We start from the raw sequence: 26,657 nt of genomic DNA, 5'->3' as shown, positions 1-26,657 counted from the left end.
TAAGTGTAAAAATTATTATGTGGAATGCAATTGTAAATGAAAATAAGAAAGATTCTTACTTAAGCTAAGACCATCTTCTTCTATGACTATCTCAGAATATCTAAGAATAGCTTAGCAATAGATGAAAATAGTATCAGAGCAGCAACTTTACCAATAGAGATAGAATTTGTTATTTGTATTACACTAGTGCAAAAAAATTTTGTGGATAGCCATGTAATAGGAGAGTGAATTAAACTGAATACCACTTGATTCTTCATCAACTAAAGGAATAAACAATAGCCCTAGGAAGAAAATTCTCTGTCACAGACAAGTATTAGTAGCACCTGTCAAATGCTCACCTATTGCTGTATTCAAGTCCAAATTTTAAATTGTCTGTTTTTCCTACTTTATAAGCAATACCAACTTTCTAGGGTAGTTTTCAGGGAGTTTTCAACCCATCAGAAAGATCCTTTTAAAATTCATAAAAAACAACCAACCAACCAAAAAACCAAACCCAAACCAACCAACCAAAAACCCCACACCCAAAACCACAGATAAAAGATAGTACCAAAAGCATATCCAAACTCAACATTTTATAAACAGAGTTTGTTTAATAATAAACTCTTTAAAAGCAGCTAAAACAAACACCAACCTGCAGAAAACCAAGAGTTCTCCAGGCCTGTGAAAGCACCCTTCTGAATGCTCTAGGCTAACAGGTTGGGTGTCTCCGTGGCTGTCTTCAGTGTATATTTCATGGTCAGTGGGACCACCATTTCTTCAGGGACAGACAGGCCTACAATGTTGGTCTGGGACATCAGCCAAAGACTGCATTCAAAGTGGGAACACCATACTACAGCAGGGAGTTCTTAGCAACGCTCCATAGCAAACAGCTTAAAAGAGAGACATGGACTGTGGGCTATGGCAGTACACTAATGAGGAGGATAACTGCAGTGGTCAGAAGGGGTCTTCTCTACATTCCCTCAACAAGGAAGGAGAACCTGTATAATTTTTGAAAGATAAGGCCCATCTGTATCTGAGCCTGTATAACTTTCTGTTCAGGCATAGTGGACTGAGTGCAGCTTCTCCTGCTAAGCTCCTCCAGCCACTCCACAATGGGAGAAGACAGTTCTATAGCGAAGAAATGGCCACAAACTGAAAAGTGAATAAAACTGAAAAGCATGACCTGCAGTGAAACTTTTCAGTTAACTTATTGGTACTTCATACTTTGGGAGGCATCTTTCTAGAGTGAGATACTTTTGCTTGCCACTGGGCAAATATTTGCATCCTCTCTGCAGCTCACTAGGCTAACATAGTTTGGATTTATCTTACCACATTAAATAATGCAGCATGATTTAATTTCTCTACATAGCACCTAGTACCTATAGAGCAAGAAGCACATAAGGTATCAAACTTTATTACTGTATAAGATTTGTTCTTTTTAACTACAGTTTTAAATTATGAATGTATTTGTAACACCAGGAACATATTATAGCACAAGCATTTAGACTCACATTTGGGTCATTCTTGACAGATGACTACAGTAGAATTTGTTTCATTATTACAATTTCTTGAGTTCAAAGGGCAAAAAGATAATCTGCTTAGTGTAATGGTCAGACAGTTTCCCCCCCTGCCCTCAGCTCAGGGGTTTTTTTGCTAACAGTTTTACGAAGCTAATTAAATATTTTCTGCTGCACAGCATTTTAGGAAGGTATTGTAAGAACAGGATTAACATTCTTAATGTCTTTGTCCTAAAGGTCCTTTTCCAGATAGTGATGAAACAGTGTCATATATGCATCTATTAAATATTCACCCCCTACATTCATTCTGGGTTTAAAGAGGATTTGGAGGGGTCAGGGGCTGGTTGGTTGGTTTGTTGGTTGATTTAGTGCACATAAATGCATTCAGGAATTCTATAATATATGAGAAGAAAATGCAAAGATCACCATTAAACTGTCACAAACATCTGCTTGGCAGCTTGAATGAGAAACTTCAAAGTTTCTGGGGGAAATAGGCTGAAAGTATGCATCACATGAATCAGGTATTCACAAGGCTTTTGTTAACATCTTCATGCCCTGCACTTTGCTGATATTGTGTAGACCTTTTCTGTGTATACACAACAGGCTCTTTGGCACAATCTGTGTCCACAATAGGTACAAGGTCAACGTACTTCCTACAACAGCCAGTTTGGGAAGTGACTGTAGGCAGGATCTAATGAAGTATGCAATAATATAAAACCAGGCTGGAAGGCAGCAAGAATGGTAAATTTAAATATTGTAAAGATAACTTCAGTCCATTTTCTTTGACTATTTTGATCCTTTAATTACATTTTGTATACAGGCTATATATGAATTGATACATGTTAATGGATATTGTAGGAAAAGGGCTGGGTCTGCTAAAATGGAATTTAAGATATATTTAACTATAAATTTTACTGAATTTCTACACACCCTGAGATTTATTAACAGGTTTCTTCATTTTATTCTCTTAAAACTCCATCTTTTAGCTATCATTTGGTCTGTGAATTCAGTACCTAATTCCCAAAACACAGTTTTGCTGCTCAGTGGCAGAAATAAAAAATCAGAGTCCAGACTTCAAAAGCTAAATCATAATAGTTTTACTGCAGCTCCACAGCACTGATTCACAGGCAGGACAGCAAAGCTACAAACATATTTTTAAAGGAAGAGTGGAGAATCAGGTGACTATCTCAGCCACTTTGCAGCCCTGTTGGATGCTCCAGCTGTTCAAACACGCCTACAGGGGAGCCTTGCTGAGGGAGCTGCCAGCTGGCTGCCTAGTAGCCTTCAGCCCTGCCCCCAGCACTGCTGAGATCTCCCTGCTTCCTCTCACTCCCATGCTGCCATATGTGACCAGCAGATGAAGGATGGTCTCAAGTGAGTTAAGTTAACTTGACTTCCCAGATGGGAGAGGAGGCAGGTAAAGTGAGGGGCCTCCAGAGGAGAATGTAATGCCCTTTCAAAGAAAATCAGGAATTTGGGTTCCTCAGCTTCTGGCATGCCCACCTGCAGATTACCTTCAGGTATGCTCAGCAGAAAGCACTTGGGTCAAGATCTCTGTTGTTCTCAGACATGGCAGCTCCTCACATAATGTGTGAAAATGGAGGGCCTGTCAGGAAGTCCTACACAGGGATGGTTATGAAAGTATACTGCATCCTACTCTGTGTTAATTCTCCACTAAATCATGCTCATTTTCAGGCAGCACTCAAAACCTTTTCATCCTTGCACAGATTCATGTTTGGGTGAAGAAGGATGCCCACTCAACTATATCTCCTTCTGCTAATTAATCCTATTTCAAAATTCACCTGTGGTAAAACACATAAATTACAAAATTACATTTAACTCTTCCAGCAATTCGAATTCTGAAAAGTTCTAATTCTTAATAAAATGTTGATGTAAAGCATCTACATCTGCATGGCATCTCTTAAAAGCTCCTTTTCTATTAGGTACACCTCACTTCTCATGAAATTCAAATGTGGGTTGCTCTATCTCACTTTATCTTCAAGAAATAGGAAACACCTTCCCTCCTCATTTCTCTCCTCAGGGAACTGAAATGTAATGTCCAAGCAAAAGACTACACTTTGAATTTTATTCAGTGGGACCTAGTACATTTGATTTTTCTGAATACAGTTGTAAGAATCCAAATCATCCTAGTGGAAGATCACCATTGAGAAAGAATAGTGTAAAATGCAGAGACAAACCACTGCTTTGAAAGTTATAAAATATGGAGAGAAAGTAGAGGAATACTTCAATTAAAACAGGACAAACAACTCAAACTGAAAGCTTTTGGAATGTTTGGAAGAGAAATAAATACTTTTTAAAGTTAGATACTTTGCATAAAAATGCAGTGCAGGTTAGAGAAATCCCAGAGTTTACCATGAGATCAAGAAATTTTTTTCATGTATCTTCAGATATTCATAACTTTCTACATCTCACGTAACTTCTTAACTCAAAATGCATCTGAGCATACTGCACTGTGTCTGTAAGTGAATTGTCAAACCCATGAATACAATACAGTAGGAAACTACCCAACAGTTGTGAATTATTTGCACACTCTAAGCACTAATTGAAATGTCATTGTCGTATCCATTAATCCCAAAACGTCAAAGAATAAAGCTGGGGGAGGGTGATGAGCAAGAACATAAATCACAGGCATCACAGTGAGGCCTGGAATGTGCCTGTGATGGACCTTATGAATGAAACCACAACAGAAAAGCAGTCTGAGCAAAATCTTGGGTTGCCTAATTATTTCACAGATTGTAAGATGTCATTTGTTGCAACATACTACTCTGACAAGCTCCCACTGCTATAGTTAAACTACTCAAAGGGGTTTTGTGCAAAACCAATTTTTTTCTAGTGTGCCTGTAAAGCCTTGCAGAAAGGAAGAATTAAAGTTTATTCTATTTGCATCTGTACAGCCCATGCTAGAAGTTATGCAGTGGTGGAAAGAATGCATTTTTCCCTCTTTAAGTTACTAATTTTCTGAAACTTTCTCATTTTGGCCCAAGGTTTTCCATGTCCTGTCCATGTCATAAGCTCAATGTAACAGCTACATATAACAAAACACGTTGTTTTAAGATTATATTAATAATCTTAAAATACTGAAATGTTATCACAGAAGATTAAATGAAACTCTAATAAGGTCTCTTCACTGAATGAAGTTTCCACATTGCCGCAATCAAAGATGGCAGAAAATAGCAAAATAAATTATGATGATACATAAAAAGGCAAAGATGAAAAAGATCTGAAAATAACCTGGAGACCAGACAACAGTCAGACTCATTGGAACTTCTCATTACTTTGCTACAGCCACACTGTTCATACTGTGAAAGTCACCTGCAAGGCATGCATTTCATTCCTGCACTGCTAGAAATTGCCAAGTGAAGCAGTAGTGAATTGATCAATCTATACAGAGTAGTGAAGTACTGCACTGCCACACAGATGATGTTTTAAAAATTAGAACTAGAATAATAGGGTACTGAGCAAGCTTTCTTCACTGTTACTTCTCTTGTTCAGAAGGCAAATGACTGTTTAGTGGGTGCACCAATCTACTATCTAGATGAACAATTATGGTATCAGTGTTTAAAATATTATGGAATTTCTATTTTTACAATTAGGATCGGTTTTACACCTAGGAAACTAAAAGAATTAACACACGCATATCCCCACCCACCCATCTGAAAGGAGCATTATCAAATATGCATCCTCAAGCATACTAAAAGTGAAAAAAAAAAAAAATCATCAAACCATTATCTGGCCAACTTGTGCAATCATGAGATAAACTTAACATCATGATGACAAATATTCTTTCAATCAGACCCTGATAATCCTCTCAGTTCATTCCATGCACTGAAAGGCCTTTAGGCTGTGTAGTGAAGGACTGCCAGAAAGGCACCTACTCTACCTGTTACAGAGTTTAGCTGGAATGTAACAAGGCAGGCAGGACAAGGAAAAACAAACTTGTGGCTAAAGTCCCCAAAATGTCCCTTAACTCAGTCGCTGGACACACACAAGAGCCCTTTGTGATCTGTACCAAATTGGTTGAAATCAAGTTTCCAGTTTCCCATAGGTGTCTGCTAATTGAGTAGTCATCAGTTTTTCTCCTATGTCCAAACAAAACCTCAGGGTACGACTGGTAGAATTGCCCTGTTTCACAGTTGTCACCAAAATCACTGAGCTTCGTGCTTCAAACACGTAAGAGTAACGATAGTCTGAAGAAAACAGAGCCCAACAACCTAAAAATATTTATTGAAAAAAAAACACCACTATGGAGTCTATTCACTGCATCCCACTCATCAACTACAAAAAAACAGACCTACTTGCAATGCAACAATGTTATACAAGTAACTTCCTTCATAAAGAAGTGAAGTCTCTGCAAAACATGAGGAAATTAATCCTGCCTTCAGTGCTGGATTGAAGTATTTTTATGAAATAATTTTGATTCCATATTTTGAACAGCGAGGATAAAACAAAATCTGATGTACTAATAATCAGCGGAGGAAGTGAGGCAGTAGTAGCTCCATGAGGGAAGAAATCTATGTAACAGCACTATAGAAATCTGTATCATCATAAATTCAAGAGGAAAAATTAAAATTTCACACACATGTAACTATTTTCCCCCTCATCTTTAGAACTAAAAAATATGAAACTCAAAACTAAAAACGATAATATTTAAGTAGTGGGTTTGGACAATTTTGTACTAGGCTGTAGTCTTTTTTACTGTATATAGCAATTATGATTCCATTAGGAGTAACAAGAGATAGATATTTCAATCAGATACTTGAGTTATTAAAAAAAAAATCCCAGAAATGTTAACATACATAATAATAAATACTTTTATAAAAAGCTGTACTGTAATTTTTTTTTTTTAAGACAAAGCTTTAGTAGATTATGGAAAAAGATCACTAAATAGATTATGTCAAAGAACTGCTTTTGTAAGTGTTAAAACAGATATAGATAGGAATTCTAGAACATCTACTTACATTCACACTGTATCACATCTAAATTAAACTGCTGAATTGCTCCCATGCTTATTTGTTTTAATTCACTGTCCAGTAGCATCTGCATTAAGGATGTTGAAAGATGTTGGCAGGCTGACATACAAGCTGTCTGGGCCACTTTTCCCTAGTAGAAAGAGTAACAGGTTTTAAGATAAAAACAAATGCTACATCATTAAAGAACTGGTTATCTGATTTGATTTTAATATATACTCAAAATCTTAGTGATGTGCAAGACTTAGATTAGAAGGAGATAGATCACACTTGCTGTTTTTTCTTTGGGCTGTTAGCTTTGTTTCTTTTAAATAAATTGGGGAACTAAATTAAGCTTATGTTAAAACAATTATTGACATTTCTTCTCTAAATCCAACAGTCTTCTTGAATACAAGGATATTTCCAAAATAATAACAATATAAGTTGATGAAGTATAAGAACAGCTTTGTGGGTTTTTTATGTCTTTTTTACGCAAACAGAATGAAAGCAAGAATGTAATGAAAATCAGCATGCTGCATATTTTAAACAATAGTCAGTAAAAACATTTATAGGAACCAACATTTATATAAACCAAAACCATTGCTTTCAGCTGGGGATTTTCTCATAACAGCCTGTGCTAATTATTGGCACTGCAATTGACTGAATTCCATCTCAAAGACTCTTGCTAAATTATTTGAAATTTTTTGAAATTATTTGAAATATTCGTGTTTATCCACCAGCTTTTCAGGTGCCAAATAAATCAGTGCTGTCAGTAATCAACTACTTAGAAAATGAAATGTAGCCCTCTGCTGTACAAAACAGAAATAATTTTCCAATTACAGTCTAATTTAGTAACATTTCTGATGTATACATAATCGAGACAAGTAATTTTCCAAGCATGAGACCAAAAAACAGAGCACAAAATCAGACATTAATTTGATAAATTATAAAAATTTAGTACAAAAAATTTGAAAGATATGGAAATTCTACATTAGATTTATGAAAACTAGTTAAGATCAGATACCAAATCAGATGGCACCATTCTATTCATAAAACTGCAATCTTTTAGAGCAGAGTGATTTTTTGCTTTCAAATGCAATGATACGAATCTCTGCTAGTTTAAAGTACTTAAACCATGCTTTTCAACTGGCATCTGTGTTACAATACATATTGAAACAGAAGTAACTATTAACACATTTCCACAAAAGAAATCATAATTACACACAACTGGAGCACACGCCACTACGATTTTACTTGTATTTTTCAGTAGCAATGACACATATTTCTCTAAAGCAATGGTTCCCCAGCTGCTTTCTGCAAAGTCAGATTGATCAATTCCCTGTTGACTCTCAGAAACACACACAAGCAATGGAAAAATGTAAGGATCGACAGAGGCTGGCTGTCCCAAAAAGTTTAGAAAGTTCTGCTCCAACATCTGAAGAGCTCTATCTTGTCCTTTATAAGGCAATTTGCTCATAGCATTGAATTTTCATGTACACATATAACAGAAAGCAAATTTGGCCCTAAAATTTTGTGGTTTAAAAGTCTGTTCTTTGTTAAAACATAATTAAAATGTAGACAACACAATGGAAAGCATTCACTCTCCTCACTTGTCACACTGAAACATTAAATCGTTCTCGCTAATACCTCTTTAGCATTAGGACACCTTGAATGGTTAGGAGCTTGTTATCTAAAATGAGATGTCAGTTTCTTAATTAAAAATCTCAGAAAAGCAAATAACATTTTTGACTAAAATAGATGAACTGACAACAAGGAATGTAAGAAACAATGCAAGAACAGCATGCTTAAAAGTCTCTCAAGCCCAATGGAAATTACACTGGGAGATATGCAGCTCTATTCCCCAAGTGGAATATCAATATGAATGAGGGAAGAAAAAAAAATGATTAAGGAGAGAAAAAGAGGGATAAAAGAAAAAAAAAAGGAGGTGAGAAGGGGAATCAATAGGCCACAGTTCATTTAATTACAGTGTAGTTGGTTTGAAATACTTAATGGAAATGTCATTTTGATTTAATGGAACAACTAGTGCATCTCTGTTTAATGTACTGCTCCATCAAATCAGCTCCATGTCCTATTTATGCTGCCACTATAATGCAAAAGTTCAACCAGATTAATAGGTTGTCAAGAAAATTGTTAACATTCAATTTATTTTATATGTAAATAATGTGTATTCCTCTCAAAATAAAAGACAGAATTTTATATTTCTGAAAAGAATCTGAAGGTAATTGTTATAATCTGGCAAATAGCAATAGTACTGGAGCACAAGATAATGGTTACAACACAGAAATGACATGGTAGAAGCCACTTGGACTTTAAGTAAGTATCAATACATGTATGTTTAATGCTTATTTTAAATTTTCATAAAATGGAAACATCCTGCTATTTAAGCTATTTGCAACTATGTAACTTGAACTACAGGCTTATTGTTCACATGACACATCAACAAATAATACAAGTTTACTATACACTTTATTCTTACTCAATACAATCACTCGATTTTCTTAAATATAAAGCAAAAAATGAAGCTATCCATATCAACTGAAATTCTGAATTTTAACCAAATGAAATGTGAACCTTACTGTTACTCCCTTCAAAACTCAGTGATTCCCAATTTAAAATACATGGGATGCACGACATTCAGAAATTCAAATTTGTGTTTGACAAATGAGATCTAGTTAAAAATAAATAAATAAAACTCTATCTCCAAATTTTCACCATCCACCAATTAATCAATTGCCATTTTTCATAATGCATTTTGAAAATGAAATTTAAGGATTCCTGAACATAGCAATAACATATTTCTTTTCCAGAATTAAACAAACATCAGTTAGTTTGAAGATAATGTCTATTTTTTTGTCAGTTTGGTGTTTTGTTTTTTTTTTCTAAATTACTATTATTATTTTTTGAGGGTGTGTAATTACTGTATCTAGCAATTAGATATCTATATTCAATAGCATACAGAGATTTAGCAGGCTTCTTGCACTCACTCCAGTTGCCTCCCATTTGGAAACATCACCATTATCTCAGCTGTGCCTATGCTAACTGCTGCTATCTACAAAACCAATTCTTCCACTCAACTAATGTAAAGTTCAGGAAACAAGGACCCTATTCTATAAGCAAAAACACCTGCTAACAGTGTTAAAGGCAACTATTTTCTTCACCCAGCCTTCACATTTTGCTGAAATACAAGTTTGTAAAAAGAGAAAACTCTTAGACAAACTTCTTATATTTCAAAGGAGCTTGTAAAGAGAATTTGCTGACATATTAAATCCTTTTTTATAGGACCCAATAGCTTTTCTCCTAAGAACAATTGCAGCAAAGAGACATTTGGCTCCTAGGAAATTCCCAGAGGGTCAGCTGTATGCATCCTTCCATGGCACCACTGCAGTACTGCTTTCTAAGACCCATGCTAGCTGTCTCAAAAGCAGCTTTCATCATTCACTATGGTGTCAGTCAATATGATTTATGGACTGCATTCAACAAAGTCAAAGCATATAGAATGAGAAATATGACTACAATCTGCTAATTTGTTTTGTATTGAGCCATTTAAGAGTCAAAGACCTGATGTCAGGCTGAGACCAGCAACACAATTAACTGGCCAGTGACAGATTCATCCATCCTCCCTGCCAGGCTGTGCCAATCAAAGACAGCATGAAGCAGCATTTGGAGAAAATGGTAAGAAACCCCATTCTCTAAGTAGCCTGTGGAGGCTGTTGATTGACAGTTTTTGAATATAGCTGCAGAAAACCACCACCCCTTCACCCTCACTGCAAGCTGTGAAATTAGGCTTTTGCTGCCAATCACAGAAACAAAATAACACAAACTGCCACCATCAGCATAAAAGGACATAACAAAACTTGTCTGTTAAATCTAAGAAGTTAAGCCAAAGAATTAATTTAATATTATGAAATGACACAATGAAAAGCTTTCTGAAAATGCAAAGAAACAAAATAATATAGATTTTATCAGTCACAGTAACTAAAGCATTACATTACTTAACATCAGGACCAAAATCCAGTTTTTTAACCATTGATAAAATACAAGTATACTAAAAAACAGTAATAGGATTTTTAAGAATCAATCTTACTTCCAGTCTCTGCCCCAGATTCTACTGAAATAATAAAAAACCCCAAACCTACTTGAATTCAAGTGATTTGTAACTGTTACTTTTCAATAGTCATTCTTTTCCAAAGAGTTGTCCCATACTAATTCTGTACTGACAAAACACATATCTAGAATAAAACTTCACCTAGTACCAAACATTGATTAAAAATACATACACCCCTCCTATAATTTCAAATTAGCTGATCTGAAAAGGTAAATTTTTTCTTTAACTATTCAAAATAAAAAGTAAAAAATGCATGTCCTTAATAACAACTCAGGGTAACTTTCTCCAGCACTGCACTACTCTCTTCACACAAACTTTTTCACTAATGTCAAAGCTTCACCTCCCAAGCTTCTACCTGTGCCCATAAGTCATATGTCAGTTTGCCAGGGGTAGCACGAAAAGTTTGGCTTCATTACTTTGGTATCTGTTCTTCAAAAGGTTGTAAACTGCCGCTAGATCCGTCCTCAGCCTTCTCTTTAACAGACTAAATAATCCACCTCCCTAAACCTTCATTTACAACTGATGTGCTCTAGGCTCCTAACAACTTGGAACAACTGCAAGATCCAGTCTCCAGATCCACTGGAGCTACTCAGTCAATTACTTTACAAATTGTAGCAATAAAGGAGGTTATTCTCACTTTATGTAATCTAAATGCCTTACATATTTGTTCACCTCAACAGTGAACAGCACAGTATACATTATTTCCTATACACTGCTAAAGTGAACAAGATCCAACAATACAATTAGAAAAAAAATGAGAAAAGTACATTCAGAAATTCAGTATTTGGAAGCCACTCTTAACAGAATAACACTAATTTCAACATCTTCATTATCATGGAAATGCTTATGCCAAATCAAAATAAACTCCTTATACAAAAATTGATGACCTGAAGATAATCAGGGCTTGGAAGAATTCTTAAATGTGACCCATTACCTTTTTTTTTTTTTTTTTTAATTAAGCACACATATTCCCTTGACCCCAGGCAGATGTAGCAGAGAGACGATGGAACTTGCACTGGTTCTTTATTCTGTTACATCACTCTACCCTTATTCTGTATGCATGTCTCCTAGCTGCATTTTGATACCTGACCTCTCTTCTGAAAGGTCTCATAGTCTCCTCTAAATGATCTCATCTGGGATGCAAGACGTACCCCAGAAAACCCTCTGTAAGGCTTTTAGGGCTCCTACTGTCCCACTGTACAAAAACCCAATGTTAGTCATTAGCCTGATTCCCACATGCAGCCACACAAGGTACACAGCAAGTCATCAGCAGAACAGAGGGATCTTTTTATTAAATTATTTAAAATCGAAGCAATAAGCCTGCAGGCAGTTCATAGTTTTTCAGTTCACATGCTTTTTCTTCATCTTGCATCTACTTACCGACATAGCTGCATGGTCATTGTTGTTATTCTGAGAAGGAAACCAGTAAGGCAATCAAAACAAAAAAATTAAGATGTACTGTCAACATCAAGAAAAAAAAAAAGAATAAAAAATTGGCAGCAATAAAAGGTAAGGAAAAGCTTCCAAAAAGAATAATTACAGCTACATAATTCCTTAATTTATATATATATAATATATATTTATATATTTTTTAAATCTGTGAACCTACACAGTATTTTTCAATGCATAACAAAGAGATTATTATTTAAATAATGTTAATTGGGAAATAGAATATTTTTCTGTAATAAGGAACTGCATGCCAGAATATTGAAGTAGGAAATTTGAAATGACAAAGCATCTGTTAATATGCCTTTCCAGAAAGTTTTCATGATAAGAAATAACATATCCCAAAATACTTAGGTTAAAAAATAAATACCATGTTTACCATCTCGGCTTACAGAAGCTTATTAACACACTTTGCTCAAGAAAGACTTAAAATGGCTCAGGACACTAAGAATCCGGATGTAACATGGCCCATTAATGTTTTAACATAAATCTAATGGTAATATAACTGTAGGGTGGAATAAACCTATTTTCTTTTCCAAAACTGCTTAAGTACAGTAAACAAACACAGAGAAGAAAACTTAAGATAACAAAAATCATAAAGCTTCAGACACACAAGACATTTCCAGCAGTCCAGCAGAGATTTCAGACCCCACCTAAACTGTGCCATGAAGCATGCAGGTGCAGGAAAACTGAGATCATGTTCTAAATGACTTAGATTTCTACTGTTCCAATACAAATAATACAAATTGCATTAAACAGATATTTAACATAAGATGTATTTTTTAAAAAGTTATGCCTATGTCGTTACATAAATACGTCAGTATAGCCCCACATGGAACCACAAAAGGCGACACATCCCTCTGCATTTGCACTGCTTACACATACAAATAAATAAAGCAAGACTACAACAGGAACCAAAAAACTGCAACAAAAACTGTTAAAGAACATATTATAACCCTTCTGCAAGAACAGCGTAGAGTTTGAAACAATATCAAAGAGAAAATCACCAACCCTTGAATGAGACTATGGAGAACTACTGTAGCCAACTAGCCCTAGTAAAATGCACTTTAATATGATCAGATACACTAAGGTTGGAAGAGATTCCTGTACCTGTCCTGCCCTTTTACTTATCAGAATTATGGCCAGTGGCTAGTACGTTTGTTCTTTGATTTCTAAATACAGAAATGGTTCTGAGAAAGTATTTTGAGCAGTAGGATGTTTCTGCCAGCCATACAAAAATTATTACGGAAATGACACTGTGACATTAATCGAATAATCCACTAACGAAAATAAACACTAAATCCATTCCTGATCTAAACTATAGCATATGAGAATCTAGCTTAGTTTAACACTCAAAAGTACTTAATATTTTTCTGAGTTATGGATGCTAGCCCTGGACTTGTCTTTGAAAATGTTTTTACTAAAAGTATTCTCTTAATGACAGTAACCTACAATCTAAGCAGAATCACCATAATGAAACTGTGTACACATTTTCATGTAACTTCCACAGCTCATACACAGCAGCAGTCACAGGACTGCATGTTTCTACAATTGGCCAAGCCAGAACAGGGAATGAAATACAACATAAGTTAAAAAATTACAAGAATCCTCTTGCCAGACCAGACTAGTTGTCCATACAGTTCTGTATCCTGCTTGTTACCTGACCAGAGTTTGAAATTACAGAATAACCTTGTTACAGGAACTAGATTTTGTCAAAGATGGACTTGTGCCCCCAGGCACATTTCTATTCCTTTCACACTTTTCAAGTCCTATTGCCACAGCTGCTTCTTTCCATCCCATTTAACACATTACTTTGTTCTGTCTGTGGCTCACTTCTGAAAAGCTAAACCATAACATACATACATGACAGACTTCTGTGCATCCTCCTCTGGAAGTTCCACAGCCTTTAATTGCTATTTGCATGTAGCCATGAAGAAGCAGTGCCATTTGTTCATACTGCTTTATATGTTAAGTTATAATGAATTTAATTATCTAACAAACTTGCTATTCTTTATCAGAAAATGCTTTATCAGAAAATGGCACAGAAGCATGTCTCACATCACATTCACATCAATTTTACATGATATGTTTTGAGTGGCTTACGACTTTGGGTCAGTTAAAAAAAGGAGACTGAATAATCACAGCCACTTCACATGTGATCTGGAAGATTAGATAAGCACACTACATCTGCAAGTTCAACACCTTGCTGCGCACATAAAAAAATTATCTTCTGCTTCCAGTCTGGATCCTCAAAACATTCTATGCATTGGGGACATGACAGGCATGGCAGATGGGTAAACCACGTGAACAACAGCGAGACAGTAGCATCCAAGAACAAGCTGATAAAAAGTGGATGTAGCTTGAAAGATTTACTGAAATTACTCTAGTTCTGCAAACCACTATGATGATAAATCAAACTAGAAATAGTCTGTCTTAAAGCAAGGGGAAATCAGACAACAGAATGTAACAAACAGTACACAAAACAGATTAACATCTCCCTTTTCCTTGGGAAAAAATAACACAAGTTATATTTGAATATGAATAAGGATTCACTTCATTGAAGTTCAGTTAACTAGAGTCAAATTACTTCCTATGATAAAAAAAATTACCTAAACATAACATTGAAGAATCAAGACCTCCAAAATCTTATGCACAAATACAATTTGCACCAATTCTGCACTGTTTGAATCCATACATGTCAGAACCAACATGGTTAATTAAAAAGGCCATCTGATGCTCTAGAAAACTGCATGAATTCTTATACTATTTGTAAATTAGTTGTTCTTAACAATATTACTGAATAGTTTCTAATTATTACCACAGCTAAGCGTCACCAACATTCTGAAACACGTCTGAAAATAAATCTGTAGCATGTGCACAATTCAAAAATCACATTTGTCTTCAAAATGCCAGTATTTTAAAATAAAATAATGCTCCAATAGTTTGACATTAGACTTGATTTTGAACACTTACAGGTAAATGAGTAAAAACTTGAAACGTGCTTCTTAAAAAGTTAATAAGGTCCATTAAATATCCACTGGCTCTTCCATCCGATTCAGACATTGTCCAATCATAATCAGCAATCTGAATAAATTCATCTATTTTTTGGTTAAGTTTTGTGTATATTTCTCCCTCTGCAGCATGCCTTGCATCCTGAAAAAAATATAAAAATTGTGTGCAGTTGTCAGAATTTGAATTTGGAAACAAAATAATCACTTTTCTTTCTTCAGAAGCATCACCTTTAATTCAGCCTTACAAATTTATCAACCTTAGCACAAAGTTTATTTGCCCTCTTTTACAAAGAAAATAATAAAAGAATGTAATTATTTTATCTATAATGGCTATAGGTCTATAAGTCATATGGGTTTTATGTAATTAATGTCTTAATGTGAAGTGGTCAGTTGCTAAAGGTTTTTAGAGAGTAAAAATAAGCTGGATATACTGGAACAATATAAAAGCGGATGAAATTCCTATTGTTAGTTTCCTCTATGAGGAAGCAGTTCAAAATCATGACACTTCAGAAAAGTGTAAATAAGAAAGGCACAAAGAAAAAAAAATAATCAAAATGATCTGAGAATAAAGGCAGCATCACACTGTGTCAAATCCAATCTTCAGGTAGGCCTGAGGCCACAAGGACATGAGGAAGCAAGAAAGCATGTGGCCCTGCCATGTATAAATATCAAAGTATGATTCCCAAAACCCAGCATTTTTACTACCAAACCAACCTGTAAAAGCCTTCACAGAACAGTTCTCCCAATCCAATACACAAGAATCTGGCAATCTGTTAACATGTCAAGTAAAGGAATATGCTGACATCCACTATTTTGTAGATGGCTATGACTACAAAAGCTCCAGTTAAAGTCAAGCCTATATTTAAGGTTTCTAATTAACAATGAGACCTCAGTTTCAACAATCTGTAATGATGGGACTTGCAAATATCCACTTAGTTTTAATGCAATTGCTTGGATTTTTTGTTTGTTTGAGCTTGTTGGGGGATTTTTGCTTAAAAACTAAATAATTTATGGAGCAGTTGTACCATCTTTACCAGTCAAAATTGTTTACTGGCAAGGGCAGGAGTAGTCCTTCTCGTCTTGTTTTGGAAGCCTAGTTTTGGCTACCTTTTAAGTTGCTTGGGTTATTGGTTTATAATTGGAGCAGCATGCTGCCAGTACTTTAAACAAGGCGTGTTGCTGTTCCCTGAGAAAACAATGAAGAATTAAGCAGCTGGATTTCAAACCTAAAAATTACTTCTGAGAAGCAGCACTGTGAATCCCATACCAAGTCAAGAAAGTGTGAGTTAGCAATATTCAGATTTGAGATGTCTCCTATAGGCAGACGAATTAATTCCATCTCTTCTTTAACCTGATGACAGGATTGTATCAAAACCTTTTGAAAGTTCATCGGATTTTCCCCTGTTTTAAAGTGAAAGGGGTAAATTCTTTTCTCTCAGAGGATGTCCTGAAGCCCTGCACAGAATTTGATGCTGTGTATCTCACTCTTCAACAGACATTACACAGCTTAATACTGAGACCCTGGGCCCAAAAACTTCTGTTAGCTAGATGTGCAAATCCATCTGTACCAGCAGGGCAGCTGGCTGATTTTTGACAAAGGAAAGCAATAGTCACCCAGAGCTGGAAAACATGACTACAAATATTGAAAGCAGCATAATTATTAATATGGTAAAATGAATCAAATGTTGATGTTTTGTTCTTTTCTAATTTCTACCCATGGAAAGTTTGAAGGACATCTTACAATGAAATCTTGTGGACAAAAATAAAATGAGAAAAACAGCCCTCTAAAATAGTAGCCATGAGATAGGACTGAAGGCTTCTATTAAAAAAAATACAGTGTAGATGTACTTAGAAGATCATCTCATGGAATGTAAATGTGATCAATGCTGCAAATAAAAGGAAATTTTTGACCACTCAGAAAGAATGGAGGTGACATGATTTGCCACCAGGAGATGGATTTAATAACAGCAGAACATACCAAACTCTGTGAGGGCCTAGTTTGGGAACTGCAAGCAGTTTTTCATTACAATAGAGAGGGAAAAAAAAGAAGGATTAACAAGGAAAGAATTTTCTACTATAAGTGGAGGATGTTGTGCTAACAAGTTTTCCAGGGAAAGAAACAGGAGAGAAATAATTTTAAAATAAAAATAATAAAAATTCTTACACATTTGTCAGTGTTCATTCTGTATTTTTCAAAATACATAGATAATAAGCTCACTAAACACAGATTCCCTCCAACAGAACTTAGATAGTTTGTATGATAGGTAAGCATAACTTACAGCATAAGCAATCAGCACAAAACAGAACTCAAACTTTCAACTGCATTTATTAAATGAAATTACAGGATAAAAAACATTTGACTGTTAATGAAATCAAAACCTATGGCTGCATTAAGGCTGCATTGTTTGAATGATAAAAAGATTGTGGGTTGACCTTACGCAAAAATATCTATATGTATGTAAAATCAAAGACACACATACACTTTTAGTACACAACAAGTAAACTAGGTAGCCTAGATCTTAAGGAAAAGGGCAAAATTAGTAAAACTACTGGTAGGGCAGTTGCTAGGATAGAAGCTTTCTGTCTCACCTTTATTCATTAAATCCTTAGGGAAAAAAAAGCATGTAATGGGACAATTGTTGGCAATCAACTGGAAATATGAAGTGTTTTGCAATGATGATGTCTTATTCCACCTCACCTGCCTTTTAACCTCTATGCCAGAGGGGATATGATTGTAGTACAAGGTACATATTGTATCAAAAGAAAAAATGGAGTACAGAAAACTTGCAACAGGATTAACCATCTTCATCCTATAAATACAAGAAATCACCCTCTCTTGTTTCAGTGTACACTGAAAAAAACTCCAAATACCTAAAGTTCAAGCCATGGCAGCACTGGAATCCTTGATGACTTTACTTTTTTTTCTCTTTCAAAAACTTCTGCAACTAAGAAGCTAAGGCAGTAACGTACACAGTGATTTAACAGCCCAAGGTAACCTTTACAAGATTACTCTTCATAAAGAAAACCCCAAAATACCCTCCCAAGTACACATACTCGCTTTTACTATGAACCAAAAAAGCTACTCAGCCAGATTCGGTCAACGAAACATTTTTTGACTGTATTTTATATATATGAATAGCAAAACTCGTTTCTTTGGTGTAAAACAACCATCTGGTGTTTTAAAGAAGTACCTGGCACTGAAGCATGAAGGACCTCCAAGCACCTTTACACCTGTGCCACAGCACGGGATGGTTTCTGGTGCAGGATCATTCAGAGGTCTGAAACTAAATCATGTTTGCACTCAGCATAGCTAGTCCAGCTGTTGGGACCTTGGTTTAGAGCTTACTAAGGTCATTACTACATAAAATAGCCTGAGCAAGGATTAGAATTTTGACTTATGTATTTTAGGGATAAATCTGAGTCATTTGACATTACACGTGTAAGTTGTTTTCAGCAATTCCAGCTTTATATGCAGGTTTCTTGTTAACAGTACATTTTTACAGCCTTTCAACTGAGAAAGGACTAAGGTCTATTGAATAAATTGTGGAGAGAGACCTCATGGGCAAGGTATGGTTTCTGTTCTGCCAAGGACATCAGATGTGACTATCTATACCGGTCACTTCATACTTTTGCTTTAGTTTCCTCTACACAGAATCCTTCAGAATTTTTGTATAGACAAATGCAAGAACAACTAGGAGGACTTCACCTTCTAAAGAGGTGAAGAGCCAGATATGATGAAACAAAACAACATTTTAGATTTTATTATTATTTTATGCTCATGTTACAATTCTTGCCACGCTGTTGAAATTGCAATTGTTTATGCTGAGTACACATCACCTATAATTTACTTATCTTTTTCAAAAATGTGAGAGAAAGTACACCTTGTGCAGGCAAGCAGTTGCCACACATTAGAAGCAGTGAAGTTCACAATAATCATTTTAACAAGCATTATTTTGTATATAAAGGACATGCAAATAAAATAGGAATTCTAGAAAGATAATTGAATAATTTATGTTTTGTAGCACATTCTTAACATTGCTTTCATACTATTAAATTACACAATTTGAAAATACACCACAAAATACTTTTATTATAGAATAAAACCAGAAAAAATATAATATAAACGTTTAAAATTAAACTAGCTGTTTTGCTCAATTCCATTCAGAAATGTGAGATGTTACATAAACTGGAGCTTAATCTATTGAGACACTGGAATGTGTCCAGAGAAGGGCAATGAGGCTGGTGAGAGGTCTCAAGCACAAGCCCTATGAGGAAAGGCTGAGGGAGCTGGGGTTGTTTAGCCTGGAGAAGAGGAGGCTCAGGGGTGACCTTATTGCTCTCTACAACTACCTGAAGGGAGGTTGTAGCCAGGAGGGGTTTGGTCTCTTCTCCCAGGCAACCAGCACCAGAACAAGAGGACACAGTCTCAAGCTGCGCCAGGGGAAGTTTAGGCTCGAGGTGAGGAGAAAGTTCTTCGCAGAAAGAGTGATCTGCCATTGGAATGTGCTGCCCAGGGAGGTGGTGGAGTCACGATTGGACATAGCACGATTGGACATAGCACTTGAAGCCATGGTTTAGTTAGTCATGAGGTGCTGGGTGATAGGTTGGACTTGATGATCTCTGAGGTCTTTTCCAACCCTGTTGATTCTATGAAAGCTTCTGGTGCAGTTAAGCTTAGTTTGTCATTTTACAACTTAATAAAAGATGCATCTGAAAGGAAACACTGATGCTTCTCATGACCTGACACATTTCAGATCATATTAATAACATAAAACCCAGTGTTTATCTGCTCAGTGTTACAACTGAATTCTTAACAATTCAGAATTGGTTTAGCGTCAATAATAAAAAAGTGCACAGCTTCACCCTCACATCCTTTTCTTTTAAAACACTTCATTTATAGTGATATTTATGTAACTTTTCAGGCATAGTCATGTAACAGATGATATACACCATACCTTAAATGTAGAAAGTCCATAAAGTCTTGCAGTGTGAACAGTCACTTGTGAAATACTTGTAATGTTAGATATAAAATCCTCAAGGTATTTACAGGCTAGTTCCAGGTGTGTTGTGTTTATGATGATTTGAACAAGCTACAAAACACAAAATATTCTTGTAAAAATCCTTTTTGATTCACACATAGTAATTTGATTTTGTAAACAGTTACTTCTTTTGGAAACAATGCTACTAGAATTCATTACAGTATTTCAGGTTGCCACCAGGTTAATTTTCAAGTTTGCTTTCAAATACCATTAAGAAATAATACTACAGCTTACAAATAAATGATGCCATTTTAAAAATTAAGACTGTAGACACCTACTCAGTGAAATCCAATTGTATTTTTAGAATTTAAAAATTTAAAATAAAGGAAAATACACTGCCAAACCCAAATCATTAGTCTGTACCATAACAATATGTCTGTAGAAAAAACCATGCTATTAAAAAAAAAGTAAGTCACAATATTATCTGCAGAATGATGATTCTGAAGTTAGGGAATTGAAAAAACAAGGCTGCTAACTCCTTCCCCTCCCAACGCTAGTAACAATCTGCTTATACATGATATAAATGTTTTTATAAGCAGGTTTACAATTAATCAACACACATAATGTATAGTAACTGAAATATCAGTATATTACATCTTCCCAATGCGTACTGTTTTAGTGAACACTAAAGTAATGCTTAGTAAAGAAAGTTTTCTCTTTTTAATATTTTTCACATGAAAAACATTGACTTGGTAATGAAAGACCTCAAAAAAAAAAAAACCCTAGTGAATTTATTATCATATCCTTGAAAACATTCATGTACCAATTTCAAAAGCAAAGAAAATATCTTAGAAAAATTGTATGGCCTGTCTTACTAATGTGGCAATATACAATTCCCAGGGCTCTTGTCTCATCTTCCTCTGGATTTCAGTTATACAAAAGATTCTTGAAGCTTGAAAATAACATTCAACATAATGTAACACTGCTTTAGTGCCAACAGTTTAAGGCCTTCTTAGCACATTTCAGCAGGCACCTGCTATCTACTAACATTGCATGTATCAGCACTGAATATTCAGAGTGATTCATGGTTTCATGTTCTCTTACTCTGTCCAATAATCAAATCAAACCAAAAGTCCTGATGAAGAAAGTACATGCACAAACCGACAAAAATATTTTAAACCGTGGTCTGTATTCAACCAAAGATCTAAAAGGTTTTGGATCATTTCTTACAAATCTCTATTTATTATACAGGACACAGAACTCTTTTATTGCCATGTCTCTCTCAAAAGTCAGCCCTGTGTAACTATACTCTAACTAGACCTAACACTACATTGTTATTATTTGTGTAATAGATATTGATGCTTTTTAAAACATAACCTTTCACATACTTAAACTTTCAAATTTGAAGCAAATACTACTTGATTTTCTTACATAAATCTCAACACAGTATACCTATACCAACCACAGTATACCTACATTTACAAGAATAGTTTTAGCACTGTTTTGAAAACCACAGTTTTGAGTATGTGTTTTAAAACTTACCTCTGTTAAACCTATATGAGGTTTTTTAATTAGGTTCTGTAAACAGCTGCTTAGAGTTCTTGTAAGCAGCAAATTCGTAGATTTTCTGAGCATATCATCTATTTCTGTTGAGCTGAAAAAAGGAGTTTATTTTTTATAACTATGCTGTACATGACAACACTGATAATACTTGGAACTTTACATGTTAAGAATTCCCTGTGTGCATTTAATTTCTGATTGCTCCAAGTCTTCTGTGATCCAAGACAGAGAACACCTCTTCCAATTACTAAATTATCCATTAACTGAATTTCAAACCCCATGCAAAACCTGTTTTTTTTAGATTCTGGACATGTTTATTGACACAGCAGTTTGGAAAGAGTAATTTGTGGGGTTTAATGAGTTACTAAGGAGGTCAACATGCACTCATTAGTACGTGTAAATTATAAACAGTATCAATTAAGAATGTGTGAAAGCGAGTCATTTACATCTTTAACAGTGCAGAAATGGGTGACCAGCTACAAATACCTTCCAGATTTCAGATCTATGTTATTTTATGTAATTAAAGCTAAGCTTTTCGAGGCCACAGGAGGAAAGCAAATGGGAGAATCATGTTTTCCATCAGAAAAAGGTGGGATGGAAATGGAAATAAGCATGCAGACAGCAAGCTTTGTTGCAGGAGAAATCACTGCTAAGGAAACTCAAAACATGGAGAAGGGAAAGACTATTTGAGTTAATCAGGAATGCTACACCGTTATTTCTGAATTGGTCAGTATGAAAAGTATATTTTTTTGAATCCTACATGCTTTGTTAAATAAATAAAAGCTCTTGATAATTCAAACCAGTCAATATTGGTTTTTTTTAAAAACAGCAGTGTTTTAGACTGCCTACCACACCAAGCTTCCCATACAGACACATACACATTGTGTACAATACACACATATGAAATATATGCTGTAGCATTGGGCACCATAGGTTAAATACAATGAATTATATATGCAAATTGCACGTACATTATTAAACAAGCACAGCTAGCAAGTATACAAGAAAATATGTTTTCATTTAATTATTTAGGTCACATGGAAGTTACAGGTTACCTTACAGTGACATTCCTGTCACTTACCTGCGGTGAAGTGACTCTGAAAACTTAAGGCTTGCATAAATAAATTCCTTAACCTGGATATAAATCTGAGGCACTGACTGAGACATTGGAAACTTCTTTGGAAAGGATTGCTGTGAAAATGAAAGATGATACTGTCTTACACTTGAAATGGATTCTATGGAGAGTTTGGTATTAAATGCAAGAATTAGAAAGCCATTTAACACTATCAATATTTTAACGTGTCCTAAGCTTTGTTGTTTTTCATCAAATACAGAGTGGTAAGTGTTGAGCTGTCTTTTACATCTGTTTAAATAGCTTATAAACTGTTTCACTTGATATATACCTTCATAGCACCTCACTACAAGAAGGCATTGAGGTGCTGGAGAGAAGGGCAATAGAGCTGGTGAGGGCTCTAGAGCACAGATCTTTTGAGGGGCAGCTGGGGGAACTGGGGTTGTTTAGCCTGCAGAAAAGGAGGCTGAGGGGAGACCTCATTGCTCTCTACAACTACCACTTATTTGAATTACAGTAAAGTTTGGATCCCTCTGTAGAAAGCAACTTAAAAACACATTGAAAAACAGCTTTCAAACTGTTTTTAATCAGAGCAAAAAAAATAAACCTAAGTGGGATGCAAACATTTTTTGCCAAAGTATTGAAAACATAATACTACTAATAAAAAAAAATATTTGAGAAGTTCAACACATTTGGGATTTTCAAAGCATCTTGAGAACATTCAGGTATGTGTATTTACTATCACATCACTTTCTCTTGATGGTTCACTACACCAAAACAGTTTTAATTCTTTGCAACAATTTGGTTTAACACGTGGGAAATACTAGTAGCCTGCAAGAACACAATCATGTTTCTTACTTCAATTTTTAAAGCTGCTCTTGTATTTAGAAAGACAAAGGGAAATAAATTCAATTAAAACTACACATACCAAATAGGTATTTCTGAATACATACTTTTTGAAATCTGTAAAACAATTTTCTGTTTACTCTATCGCTAATGCATGAGAAAAAAAATAATTGACAACTTATACAATCCCTGGAGACTTTAATTTCTAAAAAAAAAAAAACAAAACAAAACACAAAAGAGATCACCTTGGCATTCTCCTACTTGTACCTCTCTTTCTTTAAAACTAGGTGGTGTGACAAACATATGGAATAAGTGCCAGACTTTCATGTCATTTAATGACAGCAAACTTTTTTTTTTTTAACAAATAGAATTTACTTAAAGTGTGTTCATCTGATTTAAGCAATTAATTTTTACAGATAAAACAAGTGTTATTACATACAACTATTTTGGATCATTACAATATTCTCTCAGCAAGGCTTGAGTTTTATAATTTCAATGATCTAAGAGAAGCAATTCTTTATCCTCCACAGTGTCTGGCCACTACAGGAAGGCACAACACTTTCTGTTTGATTATTACAGCAGGCAGCTAAAAAAACATGCAACAGAGTTACTGCCAATGGTTTCACTTCTGAATACAGAAAGGGAGTAAAATTAATGACATAATCCAACCATAATAGTTTGGCACATTCAATCTAAACAGTAGAGCGCAGACAAGACTGTTTTGTCCAGTCAGATTAGACTTGCTATGTTAAATAACTATCAAGTTCTGATCATAATTCTGCCCAATGCATTGCAAGCAACTCCTGTGATAAACTTTACCTGTAAAATGTGAGGTAATTCATCCTAAACTACAGTTAAAAATGAGGCACTCATTCAGATTCATCTCTTGTTTTATATTAAATGCAGAGAAACAGACATTTTCAAAAGTTAGGTTCTCCTTAATCTGTACAAGGCATCAGAGAGATGTCAAATGGAATTAGCCCACCGGGCTGCCTCAGTGACTAACCTGAACTTACACAGCTTTTTTTTAATTTAATTTTTTTAAACATAAAAATTTAGATTAAATTAATCCACTCAATAGGGCCTCCCAGTGCCTTATAGCCTGAGGCAACAACAAAGAGGTGAAGTGGATGAGATTATAAAGAGTGACCAGTGGAAGGGAGGCTGGAGCATTTACAAAATTTCCTCTCCAGGTGGACACCTTGCTATCTAGTAACACTAGAGCTTTTCTTTCAGTGAGGATACTTAATGATTCTTTCTTCCCTGCTCTACTGCCTAACTGACGAAACTTTCAGGGACTCAATCATCTTTGAGACTTCTGCCCCTTTGCTAAACTTGGTTGAAGTCGAATGAACTGTTTCAAAAATTGCTAGGGCACAAGAGAAAAATCTCAGACTGTCATATTTCTAATTATGTCCTCCAGTTCTTTTCAGACATTTGTAAGAAAATGTTTTCCCTGCTTTACAGATGAATTAACAGGGACAGAGAGATGTGAAGTGACTTACTAGCACCACACAGCTAGTTGGCGATAGAGGTGGGAACAGAATCTAACCTAATTCCCAGTCTTAACTGTCAAGCTCACCAGCCCAAAACCCAAGCATCAGTGAGATTCTATCCCTAAAATACCTACAAAAAGAGCTGCTCACTATGAAAGAGAAATCCTTCTTTGTGTTATAAGCCAAAATGAAAATTGTTGGATAGAGAGAATACATTTTCCTTCTAGTGAAACAAGAGCCAAAGCTTTGTATTAATCATACATATATATAACTACGCATGCCCACACAAGTAATGTCCATGTATGCATGCTTATACATCAAACAGAGAGAGGCTAGCAGATAAAATATTTAGTGCAAGTTAAAAATTTCTGCAATTTGTAAGCAGAAGTATGTCATACTAAATAGTATCCAGGGTATACTTCCAATACTGTGAGGGATTTCCATTCTGTTTATCTTATTTTAGTATTATAATGGCTAAATAAGTGAACCTGATGGGGGAAAGCATCCAGAAAGCACCATAGAGGCTTATTCAAAAATTATCATAAAATCCACCTTAAATTTTTCATCTTCACTGCAATGCTGTATTAATGACATACAGCTGTTACATTTGCCTGATAAATCCCTGCTGAATCATAGAATTAGAGTATCTTTTTACTTTTGCAGATACCTGTAGCAATGCATCATGTACAAACCAGCTTCTCTCTACAATAGTTACTTTCACTATCATGGAGTTCTTAGATTTGGTTCTCATCTACAGACTCCATCATGTTACTTCTTCATCAATTTCATCAGAACCATATCTGAATGGCAGAGCATTCATCAGCTTTTTGGGAAAGGAGTTTGCAATGCAAGAATGGGTGAGGCTATGAAAGAATACCCTACTGCAATTCTAGTACAGCAGAGTTAGTTACAGTCTTTTCACCTTTAGTTTTCCCTACATATTCAAATAAATAATTGAAAAAATGAAGTTGCTGTCTCTGATTCCTGTTCTACACGTAGTTTTGCAGTACCTAATATACCAGTTACTAAACCCAATGAGTTGCAACAAAATTTAACTAAAGACAGACTGTTTTGTAATTACATAAAGATTGTATCAATTAAATTTTATTACTAATTAGTTTACAAAAAAATGATTTTCATTATTCACTCAAACATTAGAGCAAATGACTAAAGCTTTAATTTTCATATTTACATAAGACTAGATAATTATGCACAAAGAAGGTAATTTAGTCTCTCAATATATATAGCTTTACAAATTTTAATTGCTTTTTAATTATAAAAATCATTAAGGTACCGAGTATCCATAATTGGATCTTCACAGAATTCAATAATGAAAATTTTCCTTACCTTATCAAGTTCTGGATCTTGAAAAGGAAATTTGCTTATAATTATTTTATACTCCTCTTCATTTGCTACAGGAATAGGGCTGTAGTTGTCTGCTTCAAAAATATCCCTGGTGAATTAGTTAGTGAAGTGAAAAAAATACAGTATAGTATTCTCCAGTGCTAAAACACATACATTAATAAAAATGTTACTATCACACTTAGGTATGCAGCTTCAAAAAGTTGAGCTCCAATCATCATAATTTCAGATGAGTTTTTGATTAATTCGAAAGTATCTTGTACATGCTCATTTACGGTATCTAACAAGAGAGGGAA

At 35.0% G+C, this 26,657-nt stretch overlaps 1 protein-coding gene across 1 annotated transcript in view; it reads right to left on the bottom strand.

The window, feature by feature from the left end:
- Positions 1–26,657, bottom strand: part of EXOC6 (exocyst complex component 6) — an 87,499-nt gene that overhangs the window by 24,449 nt on the left and 36,393 nt on the right. The window contains exons 14-19 of the mRNA XM_054382485.1: positions 26,347–26,452; positions 22,667–22,776; positions 21,568–21,679; positions 20,002–20,136; positions 15,009–15,188; positions 6,476–6,617 (exon numbers count right to left, since the gene is read on the bottom strand). Of these exons, the coding sequence (XP_054238460.1) occupies positions 6,476–6,617; positions 15,009–15,188; positions 20,002–20,136; positions 21,568–21,679; positions 22,667–22,776; positions 26,347–26,452 (785 nt within the window). The remainder of the gene's footprint in view (positions 1–6,475; positions 6,618–15,008; positions 15,189–20,001; positions 20,137–21,567; positions 21,680–22,666; positions 22,777–26,346; positions 26,453–26,657) is intronic.

Source organism: Indicator indicator, chromosome 7, assembly GCF_027791375.1.
Source record: "Indicator indicator isolate 239-I01 chromosome 7, UM_Iind_1.1, whole genome shotgun sequence".
Taxonomy (NCBI): Eukaryota; Metazoa; Chordata; class Aves; order Piciformes; family Indicatoridae; genus Indicator; species Indicator indicator.
This window is presented reverse-complemented; position numbering and strand designations above follow the sequence as displayed.